The 16,423-nt window shown below is 38.2% G+C and overlaps 1 protein-coding gene across 3 annotated transcripts in view; it reads left to right on the forward strand.

Moving 5' to 3' along the window:
- LOC124164319 (ubiquitin carboxyl-terminal hydrolase 10) overlaps positions 1 to 16,423 on the forward strand; it is a 48,695-nt gene that overhangs the window by 22,399 nt on the left and 9,873 nt on the right. Inside the window, exons 4-9 of one of the 3 annotated variants that reach the window (XM_046541584.1) lie at positions 515 to 2,006; positions 3,957 to 4,155; positions 10,747 to 11,047; positions 12,426 to 12,545; positions 14,501 to 14,665; positions 16,182 to 16,314. In XM_046541584.1, coding sequence (XP_046397540.1) covers positions 515 to 2,006; positions 3,957 to 4,155; positions 10,747 to 11,047; positions 12,426 to 12,545; positions 14,501 to 14,665; positions 16,182 to 16,211 — 2,307 coding nt within the window. In that variant the 3' untranslated portion in view covers positions 16,212 to 16,314. Of the gene's footprint in view, positions 1 to 514; positions 2,007 to 3,956; positions 4,156 to 10,746; positions 11,048 to 12,425; positions 12,546 to 14,500; positions 14,666 to 16,181; positions 16,315 to 16,423 lie in introns of those variants that run through there. The other 2 variants (XM_046541582.1, XM_046541583.1) reach the window with 2 other exon arrangements.

The raw sequence follows: 16,423 nt of genomic DNA on the forward strand, positions 1-16,423 counted from the left end.
TCTATTCTTCTTTAGAGTTAAAGGCTAATAAAACAAAATATTTCAGAGCATGGCAAGCAAGTGAACATACAAATGAATGGGTGTCTGGTGACAGCTGTCGCACAGCTTGACTGAGTTTGTCACGCTGTTTGCTAACCAAAAATTTGTTTGTTTTTAGGGGCATATTTTCTGTGCCGTGAGGAATGGGATGAGGTTTGATGGGAGGGTAATAGTGAAGTTTGGTAAATGTGCAATAAAGAACCTATCCTATGGCACTTAGCTTCCATGATGGTGGGTTCCTTCCTTAGAGAAGATTCTCACTACGTGCCTGTCATATTTTGCCTTAAGCCTTTTGAGATTAGGTTTCTTGTGATTTTATGTTTGGAGAGCGATCTCCGAATTATTTTCAGTGTTTGGTTTTGTTTATTTTATTCTTATATTTTATATTTATTCATCATGATTTAAACTTAAGTTTTTTTATTATTTTGAAATTTCAAGTTATTTATTTGGGAATTCTTTTTAATATCATCATTAGGCAACTCAGATGGTCACACCAATGTCAAATGTCCCCAATTGTTATGTGGGCAGTGTCACAGCCAATGTTAATCTACACCACCCCTACCAGACGATGCAGCCACCCCCTGGAGCTTTCCACCACCACCAGCACCATGCGAGGCATCAGTCACCCCTGGGATCTCCTCACTATGCAGTTGATGTGGACCCAAATGGACCCGTGGATGCATCTGGGAGTGGATCTCACCGAGGGAGCATAGGCTCCCAAGGCTCTGACCGTCCTCGTCGTGGAAGGGGCAAGGGGAAGAGAGACGACCGCCACTCTATCCCATCCCCAGAATCGATGAATCCAGTTCAGACAGCCTACATGCATCCTCCTCATGCCCCTTTCATTACATACACTCCTTATCCCACTCATTACTACCCTCCTCATCAGCCGCCTCCACCTACTCAGAGCAATGTGGCAGCAGCGCAACACGCCACAGGCACCCCCTTGTATTTGGCCCCAGCCCCAGTTCAGATGTACACGACTCCCATATATGGGGCTTATGTTCCTGCGCATCCTCCCCACCATCACCACCACCATCATCAGAGTCCTCCCGAAGCTCAGCAGGAGCTCCAGCCACCGCCCAATGAACATTTTCAGCAAACCGATTCCCAGCAATCCTTGGAACATGGTATAGTGGAACACTCAATGCAGCACCATTTTGAGCATGTGGAAATGCATTGCCAAGAACTGCCAACTGAGAGGCCGATAGTGTCTGATTTGAAGAATGAGCCTTTGTACGACAGTCAGGTTCACCCTACTCCCCAGCAACAACAGGTGGAGGCCCTAGACCCTGAACTGGTGCCGGAAGACCCAGCACTGGGGTCTCAGGTTGACACTAAAGGTGTGAATGTAGACTGTGGTATAAGGACACAAGCTGAACAAGTTCCACTGAGTTCCGAGTGTCATACCACCCAACCTCCCGCCCCTCTGCCTGCAGAACCCTCTCACCCTGTCGCAGCAGCTGCCCCTCTAACACAGACTATAGTGCCAGTGGTGGTTCGGACGGTTCCAAGTACTGTTGAACATCAAATTGTGGCTCAGCCTCCGAAGGAGGAGCCTGTGGCTCCCAAGGCAGTCACTGCTGCAACAGAAGGGGCCGTTGAGCCAAATGCCCCCAGGACTTCTATGTCTCCCTCATTCACCACTTCACCCACATTCCCTGCGGAAATGAACGCTAACTTCCCAGAAATCCAAACTCCCACACCTGCACAACCCGCGCCCCCTGAGGTTGGTCGCTCCTGGGCCAGTCTGTTCACTCCAAAGCAAACTGCCTCTACCAATTCTCATTCACCATCCTCTGTCGCCTCTCCTGGTGACATTGGGCATCAGGGGGCGAAGCTGATGGGAAGAATGGGTCCCTTTACATCTCCAACCAATGAGGAGTCTAGTTCTTCTGTGCCTTCTGTTGGAAAGCTTCCCAGGTCATCGCCCATGATTGATGATCCTGTGTCGTACAGGCTTGGAGGTGGGTGTTTTGACGATTTTTCTCTCTGCAGGTTTATCCCACTTAATTGCCTTCAATGTAACTTCTTTCATAGTTACAGTGGGTGCGGAAAGTGGGTATACTAATTCTGTTGCTATATGGCATACCATACCATTGGCTTGCCAGGCAGTCTTCAGATACAATCTCTTTGGAGGAAAGGTTCTATAGTTGGGATTTGTGCCTACATTAGATGTGAGCTTTTATTCTTGTAGTCTTTCGCCATTCAAATATTTTTTGTGATTGTTATATTTATATTATTTATCACAATGACTTCTATTGACTGTTAATATGGTTTGGTTGAAGAATTTTTTATATATTTTATTGATGTCCATCAGTATGATTATCCCTTTTCTTGATATTCCATGCTGCATAACAATTTTGTACAGTTCATTAGAAACATTTGTTATTAACCTGCCTAGGTATGGGATTTTCTGGATTTGGCAGTCTTTATCTAGGATTTCTCCTGGATATTTTGTCCTTTGGAATGTTTGGAAGTTTTTAATTTCACTTTATGGCATGAATTATTTCCATGGCATCTTGCTGAAAAATCTGCTTTTTTTATTTTCTGTATGTTAACCATCATAACAATTGTTTTTTCAAAGGTAAAGGAACTGTCAACATTGTTGACTTGTTTTCATGTTATCTCATTTTAGTGTGGAAGGGTTAGAATATCAATGGTCCTAATGAATAAACTAAACTTGAGCAATTATTAGAGTCTTTGTCTTGCTGAGCTTTCCAGAGGTTCGAGTAGTCAACATTTTCAATTACTTAGAGTATCATTGATTCTAACTATTTGCAATCCTGATAAGAAATTTTTAAATATTTCAGGGTTAATATTTTCTTGAGTTACTTCAGTTGTTGTATTTAAGTAATGTAAGTCTTTGGTGTAATCATGTGGCCTGAATGTAACCTAGATGTGTTTTAAAACTAGGTAAATTATCAGACTCAAAATTTGGATTCAAGACCAATTTTCTGAGTCAACTGCATAGCTAGCTTTTTTTAGAATGTGCCTTTTTCAATGAAATGAAGCCCATTATGTATACAGACTCCATTCCTTGTAAATATGGGCTCCTAATGGAATAACTGCCAAGGACCATCAGTCTTTTCATTTCCTACTCAAACAATGCCATGTCCTGGTAATGTGTGGTGTATCTTATCATCGTCAATTTGGATTTCTCACTGTTCCGTTAAATATTTCATCATAGTTGTTTGTCATGTCCCAATGGCTTTGTATGTTTCGATAAAAATGATCCTATGTTATTTATTATCATTATTGTTATTAGTTATATAATCCTTTGCTCAGCTTTCCTGAGTTTGAAATAATATCAATAGTTTCAGTTTAAGTATCATCATTAGTGTACTAAGTATTTGCTATTCAGGCTACGAAAAGAACATTCATGATATTGTGTTAGTATTTTCTCAGTACATAATACCAAATTGTGAATACCTCCACATGTAAATGTCACCAAAAACTGTGGTAACATTTGGTGATATTTCGGACTTCATATTCATGCTTCATGTAAATGTTAGGCTCAGAAACATGAGAGATTAGGGTGCAAGTTCTCGTCATGCTCTCGGATTGGCATTAGTCAACATTCCAGTGAGATATGATTATATTTCAAGTGTCATCATGCCCATTTTAAACCTTTTTCTTAACTTTTTTTCTGTTTCTTTGATGGAATCTTGCAATTAAATTTAAAGCTACTTTTATATTGTCGTACGGGCTTGAAAATTTGCAGACTTGCTTGCTTCTGGTGACAATGCAATATTCAATATCCATGCATTTGAATTTTTTTCAATTGAAATTCAAATCTTTTCACCTCATCTGAAAGGCTTGCTTTCATATTGCTCTTTTGTGGTAGTATATGATAAGCATGTATATTATCTGGACTTGATGTATGTAATGCCTTGCTATGATTATTCTTATTCTAGAGCATTTACTGCAGTACGACTTGGAATATACAACCACCCCTCTACAGCCGCGTGGGCTAACTAACCGTGGAAATTGGTGTTATGTGAATGCCACTCTGCAAGCATTGTTAGCTTGTCCTCCCTTCTTTAACCTCTTGAAGTCGCTGCCTCTAACAGTTGGGTCCAATTCCAAGTCACCGACACCAATCACAAGTGCCATGTAAGTAGACAAGAATGCATCTGTTTCATTTACCAAGTTTCAGACCAGACCATGCCTGGATTCTTAACTGATTGCGTAGACCATGGCTCATGGGAATATTTTTGTCTCTACAATGTATTTAAAAGAAGTGCTGCAATATTAACCCATTTAACAACTTCGAAGGACCCTGAAGGGGCCAAGTTCAAAATTGTGGCAATTTTGATTTAAAAGAAGTTTTGTAATGTAACTATGGAGTGCAGCATATCAGATTAAGAATTTGTTTGGGTAGACTAAATGGGTCATTCCATGTCAGTTCATCCAGGCATGACACCCACCGACTCAGATTTTGATGAAACTTGCCAATTTTCATCCTTCCATGCTGGAATGAAAAAGTGTAAAATATTTCTTGGCTATCTCTAATAGTTTTTTTTTCACGACCATTTGAAGTTTGGGTGAAACTGCAGTTTTTCAATGAATGCGGTCTCCAGAGGCACTTGCGCCTCCAGAGGGAAATAATTTGTCTCAGCCATAGTTTTCATCCGATTCTTATGAAAATTTGCAGGTTTGCTATAGAAGTCATGAGGATTCCAAAGACTTATTGAAAAATATCCTAAGGAATATTGGAAATTCTCTAAACTCGTATGTTTCATAAGATTTTAGAAAATTTTGCGTCAAAAACATGGTTCTATAAAACATCAAATTTTGACCTGAGGCAATATCTGAATCAAGCTAAATTATTTTTTCTATTATTCCTTAAGGTATGACCCACCACCTGTAAAAATAAAATTCATGGCTTTTTGCTTGCTTTGTTGTTAAAAAAAAATTTATGCAAAAAAAAATCCCTTTTCACGACTCTGGTCGTCAGTGTTGGGTCCTCCTTCAAGTGCGATGAATGCTTGTGTTAACTGTTTTCTATATCTAAGAAAATATTTACAACATGTATCTAGTGCATAATACATTCAAATATTAAAATATTTTTTTATGTGCAGGTTGTTTTTCTCCCGATAAGAAAAATATATTTTTGAAATAGAATATTTTAAGGTATTCATAGCACTTCCCCGTCATTGCTGGGGAAAACTTGATTGTTTGCTATATAAAACACATCAAAATACAGGATGCATGTCAATACAAATCACCTTTCTCCATTTTGTATTGACAAAAAACTTCACAAATGTTTTTTACCTCATTAATGCTGTTCTAATTTGAACAAAAAGGTTTTCAAAGTACTGGATAAAGATTTCCTTCCAGAGCATGATTCAGAAGTTCTTGATAAAGCGAGTGATATGGATGTGCTAGTTGGGTTACTAAAAGAAAACCTGGTGACAGCAGGCAGTCAGCGAGAGATAATTCAGCTACTAACACTAGCTCCGACTTTGTGGAGTAGGAAAAAAGTAGCCACCGAAATTAATGCTAGTGAATATACAATTCAGCATGCTAGGGAATTCTAAGAATGAAAGGCATCATAGCCATACCAGATCCAAGGAGGGGGAAAAACATAGAAAAAACTGCAGTGGACTTAGTTCAGTCATTCTACCAAAATTATGAGTATTCACGCCTTATGCCAGGAATGAAAGATAAGGTGAGTGTGTCCAAAAATGTCCACAAGCAAATGAGGTTACTTCTAAGTAATCTAAATGAGCTGTTTGCAGCTATTTAATTTGAATTCCCACATGTTAAAATAGGGTTTTCAAAATTTTGTCTGTTGTGGCCTAAATGGTGCGTGTTGTCAGGCTCCTCTGCAACCCATTCTGAGTGTGTCTGTGCTATCCATCAGAATGCATCACTTCTTCTCCATGGATGCTCTATAGAGGAGACCTACAACGACCTATTTGACTACTTGGTTTGTTCCAAAGATAACAGGGATTGCATGTTACGGCACTGTTCAGAATGTATATCTGAAAACGACTGAAGGAGCATCTGAAAAGTAAATTTGAAGAATGGGACCCCGAAGATGAAGTGACATACAATGGGTGACAACACATCGGACCCAATAAATTAGGTTAACTGTGACTCTGGATGAATACATCAATAGTCTGGTGAACAATCTGGAAAAACTTCTCCCACATTCCTTCATAAACAAATCCCAGGCGAGATACCTAAAAGAACTAAAAATCAACCTACAGCCAGATGAAGCCATTGTTTTGCTGGATTTCAGTGAAAACTACCATTATGTAATACAAGATGAGGTTCAGGGTCATCACTGGAATCAGGATGGTTGTTCCCTACATCCAGCGGTAATTTATATTCGTGGACAGCTGAAGAAAGATCTCTGTGTGTCAAGTTTGTGTGTATTTTGTGACGATGTAGAATATGATGTAGCTTTCGTATTTGAAACGCAAAAAATAGTCACTCAGTTTTTAAAGGAAAAGTTCCTTGAAGTAAAGGAAGTGCAATATTTCAGTGATGGTTGTGCTGGCCAATATAAGAACTGTAAAAACTTTATAAACCTGTGCCATCATCACCAGGACTTTGACTTGCATGCTTCATTGTCTTTTTTTCAACTAGTCATTGGAAATCTCCATGTGATGGGATAGGTGGAACAGTTAAGTGCATTCTTACAAGAGAAAGCCTTCAGCGGGATCTGGGTAATACAATGACTTCCATTGAAAAGGTGTTTGAGTTCTGCAAGTACAAAGTGGACAAAATTTTATTTTACGTTTAAAAAAAAAAAACGATTATCAATGGTTCAGCAACAATTAGAACCTCGCTGGTACCTTGTAAAAACAATCCTAAGTACTCATACCTACCATTCTTCTATAAATTATTGCGACAAAAAAATTAGCTTTGATACCACAGACAGTTCTGTCCACAATTTCTTGATAAAGCTAAGTTGGGAAGAAATTTTGACAAAAACTTGTACTAATTCTTTTGTGGCCTGCTTGTATGACAATCACTGGTTTTTAGGGCTACTTATGTCAAAGGATGTTCATTTGATATAAAAGTGAAATTCTTTATCATTTTACTGGCCAAAAGAGAAAGAAGATATTTGCAATGTTCCTGTAAATAATGTTCCTGTAAATAATGTTATTTGTTATGTGGAAACTCCTACCACAAGAGGCTCAGGACGAATGTATTACTTCTCGAAGAAAGACATTGAACATGTGAACCGACAGCTGTTGTATTTAAAAGGAAAACTTGGAATTACCACTACTGGGAAAAAAATGTAACTCTAGTGTAACTGAAATATTAGCTTTCTCAGAGATAGGCCTCAGTGAAGACCTTGGGTATTATCCTATTTAACTACAAACTGATGCAGACAAGAGTGACTATATATTGTGATTTATCATTTATAAGTTGTGCAACATTATTGAAGTAAAACACATTCGTGAAGTTTTTTGTCAATACAAAATGGAGAAAGGTGATTTGTATTGACATGCATCCTGTATTTTGATGTTTTATATAGCAAACAATCAAGTTTTCCCCAGCAATGACGGGGAAGTGCTATGAATACCTTAAAATATTCTATTTCAAAAATATATTTTTCTTATCGGGAGAAAAACAACCTGCACATAAAAAAATATTTTAATATTTGAATGTATTATGCACTAGATACATGTTGTAAATATTTTCTTAGATATAGAAAACAGTTAACACAAGCATTCATCGCACTTGAAGGAGGACCCAACACTGACGACCAGAGTCGTGAAAAGGGATTTTTTTTGCATAAATTTTTTTTTAACAACAAAGCAAGCAAAAAGCCATGAATTTTATTTTTACAGGTGGTGGGTCATACCTTAAGGAATATTAGAAAAAATAATTTAGCTTGATTCAGATATTGCCTCAGGTCAAAATTTGATGTTTTATAGAACCATGTTTTTGACGCAAAAGTTTCTAAAATCTTATGAAACATACGAGTTTAGAGAATTTCCAATATTCCTTAGGATATTATTCAATAAGTCTTTGGAATCCTCATGACTTCTATAGCAAACCTGCAAATTTTCATAAGAATCGGATGAAAACTATGGCTGAGACAAATTATTTCCCTCTGGAGGCGCAAGTGCCTCTGGAGACCGCATTCATTGAAAAACTGCAGTTTCACCCAAACTTCAAATGGTCGTGAAAAAAAAACTATTAGAGATAGCCAAGAAATATTTTACACTTTTTCATTCCAGCATGGAAGGATGAAAATTGGTAAGTTTCATCAAAATCCGAGTCGGTGGGTGTCATGCCTGGATGAACTGACATGGAATGACCCAAATCTAAAATTGTGGTTTAAGAAGAATGCCTATTGGTTTATAGAGTTATTTAATCTGACAAATCTGGGAGGAGTCTCATTTTCATAACAGAGTAAAGGATTGAAATCCAGAATGCCAGACCAAACGCATTCTGAATTAATGATATTTCCAGTGAATATATCAGCTATATGGGGCACGGAAAATACTTTTTTTTTTCCTAAATGTGTGTTGTCATCTGCGTAAATGATGCATTGTTGAGTCAAGGGCCAAGTAATGAGAGCGCTTCTTCGTCAGCATTCTTCTGCGGAAGCTTAGTCAGGCCCTTCTACTAATCAGGCAGGTGATTTTTTGCATGCAATGTTTTGCTCTCCCCCATCTGATCCCAACACTGGACATAGTTTCTGTTAAATTTAATCTAATTCATGTTTTGAGTGTATGAAACCAGGATTCTTTACTTTTCCACATGAAGTCAACTGTGCTTTCTCCAATGAATGCATTAGTGTTACACATGTGGTAGATTAATTCTCCATGGCGGTTTAGCATGTGTTCTAAGTGCTGTTCTAGCATTTTCATGTGTGATGCTGTCTGGTTGTGTTCCTGAGAGTTGGGTGTGGAAGCACAATTTCTGCATCCTTTGTTGTGGAACGAACAAATTTTATTTTTCCCTGACTTAACCCTCACCTGCCAGTGCCTACAATTGGAAAACATTTTCTGTGCTACGAGTAGCATGAGAATATTTTAAACCTCTCCGTACGGAGCTCTTTTTTGGGGTGGAGTACCAATTCATTTTTGGGACCCAACTCAGTCCGTCCCTTACCCCGGCCACGGGACTAGACCATCCAACCCTTCATAGTACGAATCCACGGTCATCATGTTGCCTTACTAGTGTTTTTTCAACCGTATGCTGTTTTTTTATTTTCAATAATTTACTTGCTTAAGAGAATTACTGACATTTTTTTAAAAGCATTGTGGAGTGTTAAACAGGTTTCTAGCGCTAATAACAACAAAGTTAATAAATACAAGGTAATAAGGCTATAGGTCTGGAAGTTCATTATTTTTAATGCAAAAATTTAGCTTAAAAATTGTTTACACCCAGATCAAAATGAAGAATTCATTTCAAAGTATTAAAAAAATGTTTTATGCAACGAAATATATTAAAAAACTATTTTCAATATAACCACTTAGCAATGGATTCCTGCAGTGAGGATGGTCATAAATGAGTGGGAGGGTCGGGCTTAATTGCAGAGGAGTGGCCCTAAGGACTTGCTAGGCTGGGTCTCAGGCTGGGCCTGAATGCATCTGACCTGAATTGCCACCTCAGCGGTCACTTCCCCTCCCTCGTGTCGGCTGGAGCCAACGTCCGGTTGTTTGCATTGAAAAAATCCCCGACAGCTACACCCATCATCAGGTCTTCTGAGTATGAAAATGCCCGTTGACTCCTCCCGACGCTCGGTGCGAAAGGGTTCAGTCCCTTTACTTAGGGTGGCCAGCCAATTTTATTCTAAATATTTTAAAAAATCTATACCGATGTTTTTGGTTAAGGCTCTTATTCTACTAATATTAGAGTTACATCATATTTTACTGGAAGTTTTAGTGGCCCTGAAATGTTCCACTGCTGAAATTCCTTGATGGAACCCCGGCAAAAGCTTCTGAACAAAATGGTTTATGAGTAGGACAAGCATTGTAGTGTATCAGCAAATGGAAAGAGAGAATCTGGACTCTTTCCGATCTATGGGATGCTGCATTTACCGAAGGGTTAATTTGAAATTTTGGCTCCATATGAGATTCATTCAGTGAATTTGAATCCAATTTATCCGGTGAAGGGCAATGTATGTGGATTTTTGGATGCGAGATATCAGATCCGAACATCCCTATCGTCTTAACGATTGAGCTCTTGGGTAATTTGGTGCAAGATGCTGAAGAAAACCTCCTGAGGCTGGCAAACATGGGAAAGGCCAACAGTGGAGTTTGGAAGGGATGGCTTGCGAGAGGGAGTGGGAGTTGCCTGGTGCATTGCAGGGATAGATGGTGCCTATAGCCAATGGCAGGGGTGGGAGTTTGCGTGTCCTTTTTGTCTGAGGAGTTGTGGTGTCTACGTTGTATTTCTCCTTTAGCATTCATGGGCAAAAATAATTGGACATTTTAAGACCTGTCAGAGCCTTAAAGTGAATTAGACATCAATTATCCATCTATTATGATTTATAACAGCTTAAAAGATGTTGACATATGCCATTTAAAGACCATGGACATACCGTGTAAATATTGTAATATCGAATTAGAATTGAAATGGAATTTTGAAGTTAAAAAATTGCCAAAATATGTTGAAAAAACAACTTCGTAATGTGTTTTTTATCTGTAGTGTTTCTGTTCTGTATTTTGGGTGTATGTTGATTGGATGGAGTGTGTTACATTTTGCCCCTTGTTCATTTTCATGCAGGGTGGAACTGGTGAATGAATTTGAAGTCCTCCCGGCTGCCACAATGGGACTGTTTGGACGAATGCCAAAGAGGGAGAAGTTGCAAAGGGCTCGCGCAGCCGAGGATGCTGCGTTGGGGTCTTCGCCTATCTCTAGCACAATGCATGAAGTGCCTTGTGGCCCTGCATTTGAGCCATCTTACATTTATCGTATGATGAATGGCATTAGGAGTGGAGATGCATTTAAGGTTGAGGGAAGGCAGGAAGATGCAGAGGAGTTTCTGGGCTGCCTTTTAAATGGCCTCAATGATGAAATGTTAGAGGTAAGCCACGCACAGAGTGAGCATGGTCTCTTTTATCTATTGATATGCTCATGATATTTTAGCATCCCAGAATGTCATTCAGGTTGTGCGTTATGTTTGCTAAAATTTATTTTATGTTAGGAATATACATATTGTGTGTCAAGAATTTCGTTGAATTTGAGAAGAATTCTTCTGATGCTTGGATGTGTCTGTTAGCTGCAAACTAAGATTGGTAGAAAAATTGAAATGGTATTCATGTGGGAAGTTAATGGTGAATTTCTTAAGTAATCTAAATATTATCTACCTGTGGTCAATTACTTATAGAGTTAATTATTACAAGTTAACTTGTATATTAGCTGTGCCTGTGCATTTACCTCAATTGGTTAAAAAAATTTTGTGAAGGTTATCCTGTAGGATTTTGTTTTGGTGTAATTCCTTAGGCTGGTTGGGTTTTTATTAAAGGCATGGCACTGGTATTCAATTAGAGCTGTTGGGAGAAATGTTCCCACCTAATTATAGAAGGTAATCTTAAGGCTAAACCAGGGTGTATTACCCCACTTATTAAGCCGGCAATGTGGCACTTCAATTGCCATGTGGTGTGCTAAGGGTGGGTATAGTAATGCTGAACTGTGTATGGCAACTTGAGGTTTTCTCTTTTTGTCCAAAGGAAGTTCAGGTACAATTCAAGTGTATTACGCTTGCGAATGACTGATGATAGTTTACATTATCATGAAATAATCAACACTTACATCATCATGGTTTTTCTATTCAACAAACTTATGGTTAGAGGTGGCTGAGTACTGTGTCTTTTGTACCGTGAATTGCACAGTGTGACTTAGATATCACATAGGAACAAAAGTTTTTTGCACAATGTTTGCAGGGCATGACTTTGAAAGAGTAATTTATTAGTAAAGAAGAGGTATCAGAGCTTCAAAAAGTATTTTTTAATCCAAATGATACTTCTAGCAATTTATTTATAACAAGCTTAAAATTTGAAAGAAAAAATAATCTGCCTAAGATTCTTGGGCTAAAAAAGTTAAACATCGTAGAGACAAGCATTACCCTCGGAAAGTCCTGTGGGTAGAGTCATAAATAGAATTAACTGCATTCGTTTTTAAAAAAGTGTGCATCAATTAGGTGCCTGGAATAAGGGAGTTATTAGTGCAATGCAAGTGCAGCTAGTGATTGTTTGTTATGAAAAGCTTAAGGGTGAGATATGAAGACCTCTCATGCTGCTTTGTTCTTGTTAAATAAAGTTAATGGATTAAATTCTACCTTATGATTGAGGAAGTTATGGTTGCATGTGTAGCCTCCCTCAAAGGTTATTGAGAATTTTTTTATGTTTCTTATGAAAAGACTTATATGATTGCAAGGATTTTTTCGTGTCCTGTTTTTGTAGGCAATGAAGCTGGTTGAGGATACCTCGAAGGCTCAGGGTTTGACTAATGGAGAAGTTGTTCCAGCTGCCCCGTTGTCACCAGTTTCTGAACCAGATAGCAGTGATGGCAATGAGTGGAAGGTAAACAATTTTTATCCATGCCTGAGTTTAGTTCCTTCTTGTTGTCCAAGATCTATGGGAAAGGTCTTCAGCGGATCAAATGATATGGAGTTGAGCTTAGACTTCAGTTTTGTGTTTGGTATGGTGGATGGGAAGCTATAGTTGACTGTGACCTCCACTGAGCAGGGGTGTCAATTTTCCTTCATGCACGATGCCCTGTTGGTCTAAGTGAAACCCTACTGAGCTAGGAGCTTAAGATGTGGTACCCTAAGCTTAGCTTCTACTTCCTTCTTGCTGTATTAACATTGATGGAAGTAATAATTATTATTTTACTAATTCTTATAGAGGAGGACTCGTTCATTTTATGGGCCCAGGCATGGATTTTGTTGTCCTGAGTTTTTATAATGAGAGAGGTTTATTATGGGTGGTTTCTCTTATATTGCATTGTCCATGCAGAAGTCTGGGACTGCAGCTGTGACTTTGAAATAGGGCTTAATACTTCATTTTTTAGCAGTTCATAGTGTAGAGATTTAACAGCATATTCTGAAACTTTAAGACCTATTTGCTGTTGTGTAATAGGACTTCAGTATGACCTACAGGTAAGTCTCACTACAGGAAGCATGTGTAAATACTTGGCTCAAAATTTGGTTTTTTATTTGATACATTTTTATAGAAGTTAGTTTTTCTTGACCATAGTTACAACTATTACCTTGTGGATTGTATGAAGTTTTAATCAAGGCATTGAGTTATTTTCTTTCCCACCTTAATTAGCCGTGTGAAGTTGAATGTTCACATGGTCTGTCGGAGTGGGTAGAGTAATCCAAAAAACATTTGATTTAGCTTGAAGGTCCTCCTCCGAGCTCTAATGTTGTTTGGTACAATATTTCAGTTAACAGTGCCTCAAGATATTCGGAGAACTGCTTCACAAACACTGATGCAAGGCTGGATGATTTAATACTGACAACTGCTATTGAAGTATTTAAGTAATCGCAGAAGAGCCTTGATTGTCTCTCTTGTGATTAGTTGTGTAGTTTTCTTGTATTCATCTATTTGTATCTTCTATCTTATATGTAAGTTTAATTTGGCTGGAATACATTTTTGTCACTGTTATATTTTGAATTAATGATTTCTATTTAATGTTATTAATTTTTAGAAACTCATTCACTGAAAAAATGCTTTGCTTTAATGAGCATCATGGGAGATGTTGCGTATGACACAGATGATGCGGTTGTCCCCCCATCCCCCACCACTTGATGTTGTAGCAAGCGCCTGCATACTTGTAGTTATGGCATCTTCTAAAAGCAGGGATGGCAAGAAAGATTTTAAGACCCATTAAAATAACTCTTACGTAGATGTTATAGATGGTTTTTTTATGCTAGAATCCTTCTCTGGATCACGAAGTCTTACTATTGGTGTGGTAGTATTGAGGTAAATGAAGGAACTTCTTGTTTTGAAGCTCATCTCATCGATTGGTTTTACAATATGATGCTCTACAAGGGTCTGAGCTTTGAAGTCCAATTTATCACTTAATCTGAATTGTCTTTCGTAACACCAGAGTCTAAAGCTAGCCTCCTGCTTTGCAAAACTTCAAAACCTTTTCGTTTTATGGTCAATAGTCTGTTTTAGGTTTGTTGCAATGATTTCGAAAAGATATCTTGGCCGGAAAGTAACTAATTGATAAGAGTAATATGTTATAATGTGATGATACAATGTGTGGCAATTGAGTTTGAACTTAATTTTCGCTATCCATCTGTTTTTTTACTTTTCTATGAAATGCACAATATTTTTCCTTGGTCAAGCAATACCTGTGAACATCATTATTTATCGTATGTGATTAAAACATCTTCATTTCCTAGTTGATTAAATCTTACTATGCAATATTTTCAATTGAAGTTTCCTAGCTTAAATCTGGCAGGTTGAAGTTTAATTTACATTTTTTGTCCAGGGAAGTATAAATGCTGACTTTTTTTTTGCAGATAATGGGGCCTAAGAACAAGGGAAGTGTCACGAGACATGCTGACTTTGGCAGAACTCCACTGTCAGATATTTTCCGTGGTCAGTTGAGGTCACGAGTGCAGAGGCTGGGAGACACTACCACTGACAATGTACAGCCCTTTTTCACCCTTCAGTTGGACATCGAGGTATGTGGTTTATCTTGTGGGGAAACGGACTTGTAATGGACTCAATTTGGTCTGTTGTAATTTTTATGACTCTTGTTACTATTTTTTTTTGATGTCCTAAAATTGTGATTTTCATTGATCCCTTCATTGACGGCATTGGAGTAATTTACTGTTTAGCTCCTTTGTTTTACCTGTGAAAAATTCATGTAATATTAATGTGGTCTTTGTTGTTTGCCAACCTAATGATGGTGTCATTCACTTGTTACTACATAAAAAACGCACATCTCCGGAGATTTTCGATAGAAGCACTGGAGGGGTTTTGTCTGAAATATGGGTAAAGGTTGGAGTCGTAATTAATGGGGATCCTGAGTAAAACGGTGAAAGCAGAAAGTGAATGAACTCAAGAAAGTAAAAATTGGGTACTTCTGCAGAATTTTTTTATTTGACTGGCTGGTAGTGTGTGAAGGTCAATGTGCGACTTGTTACTCTGTGAAGGCTGATGATTCATCTAGCCAGTGATGGTAGATTGTTCTCAGCTATGACATTGTATTATTTTCTTAGCTTTAATAGCGTCGATAACTTCATATTTAGGTGTTACCATGCTGAGCGATATTGTAATGCTTAAAATTCTTATTGTTAGTCACATGGCTTATAAGGCTAATCATACCTCTTGTAAATTCCTTTTTCTATTATTGATGAGATTCGTATTTCAATTTCTATGCTCTCAATATTTATCTTTTTTTGTAGCTCATATCCTTCTTCCACAGAGGTATCATGACATTGTTAATTGTTGCTTTGGTGAAATTAAAGGAATTAACTGTGGTGTATGCCTAAGGTATTTTGATGTCTCTTTGCTTGGCAATTTTTCACTTCATTTGACTAGATCACCTGGAATTTTTAAATGATAAGTAAACTTATACTATGTACCTGGCTCTTTAGTAGAGATTATTAGAATTCATGCTTAAGCAGTGGGACTGTGGAACCCCAGTGGGTAGAGTGCTGATAGATGGGTCTCCTGTTCAAATCCTGGGTGAAGCCTTTGAATACACACTACTCTAAAATCCGCTTAGTGCGACGTGGCCCTGGGAAAGGAATTGGCCCCCCCCTAACCCTAAATTCATGCCTGTGAATTAGTTTGGGATGAGCTATGCCCTAACATATTCAAACCAACGTTTGGATTCAATCACTGACTCTGTGGGTGAGAAATATACTTGTGTGTTTCTGAATTGGCTGAGGTATGATTGGCTTAAAATTGTTAATACCCGAGAAAGTTGTCTGTTCTTAGTAGGCCCATTTGCTTGGCAGTTTGAATTGTTATTCTCTCTGTTTTCAATGGGCCTTAAAGTAAAATGGGATTCTTCACAGATGGCTTGTTATTCACGGCCTTTCTGCAGCCCTATTTCCCAAACATTAGGATTAGGATGTGTAGCATCACGTCTTAGCTGTTCTTGTATGTTTTCATTTACGTTTGCTCCCTTAGTCCAGCCTTACTGGGGTGTGCTAATGACTCATTCTAAGTTTTGAATTTTTTCCTAAGGGACCTTACTTTTATGCACTCCAAGAGTGAGGTGGAACTTGAACCTGCAATATTTGCTTTGGAAGTCCTAAATGATGGGTGAATGTCGTATGAGTACGTTGCTTGGAACACTATTGTACGCCTTATTAATGTGCTCATTAGGCAAGTTTCTAATGCAGGTGAAATAGATAAAAAGTTCTTGTCTCTTGATTCCTGATTTAGTTCTTTTGCACATAATGGTATCCTTTTTCCTCGTGTATTGC

This window comes from Ischnura elegans, chromosome 8 (assembly GCF_921293095.1).
Source record: "Ischnura elegans chromosome 8, ioIscEleg1.1, whole genome shotgun sequence".
Lineage (NCBI taxonomy): Eukaryota > Metazoa > Arthropoda > Insecta > Odonata > Coenagrionidae > Ischnura > Ischnura elegans.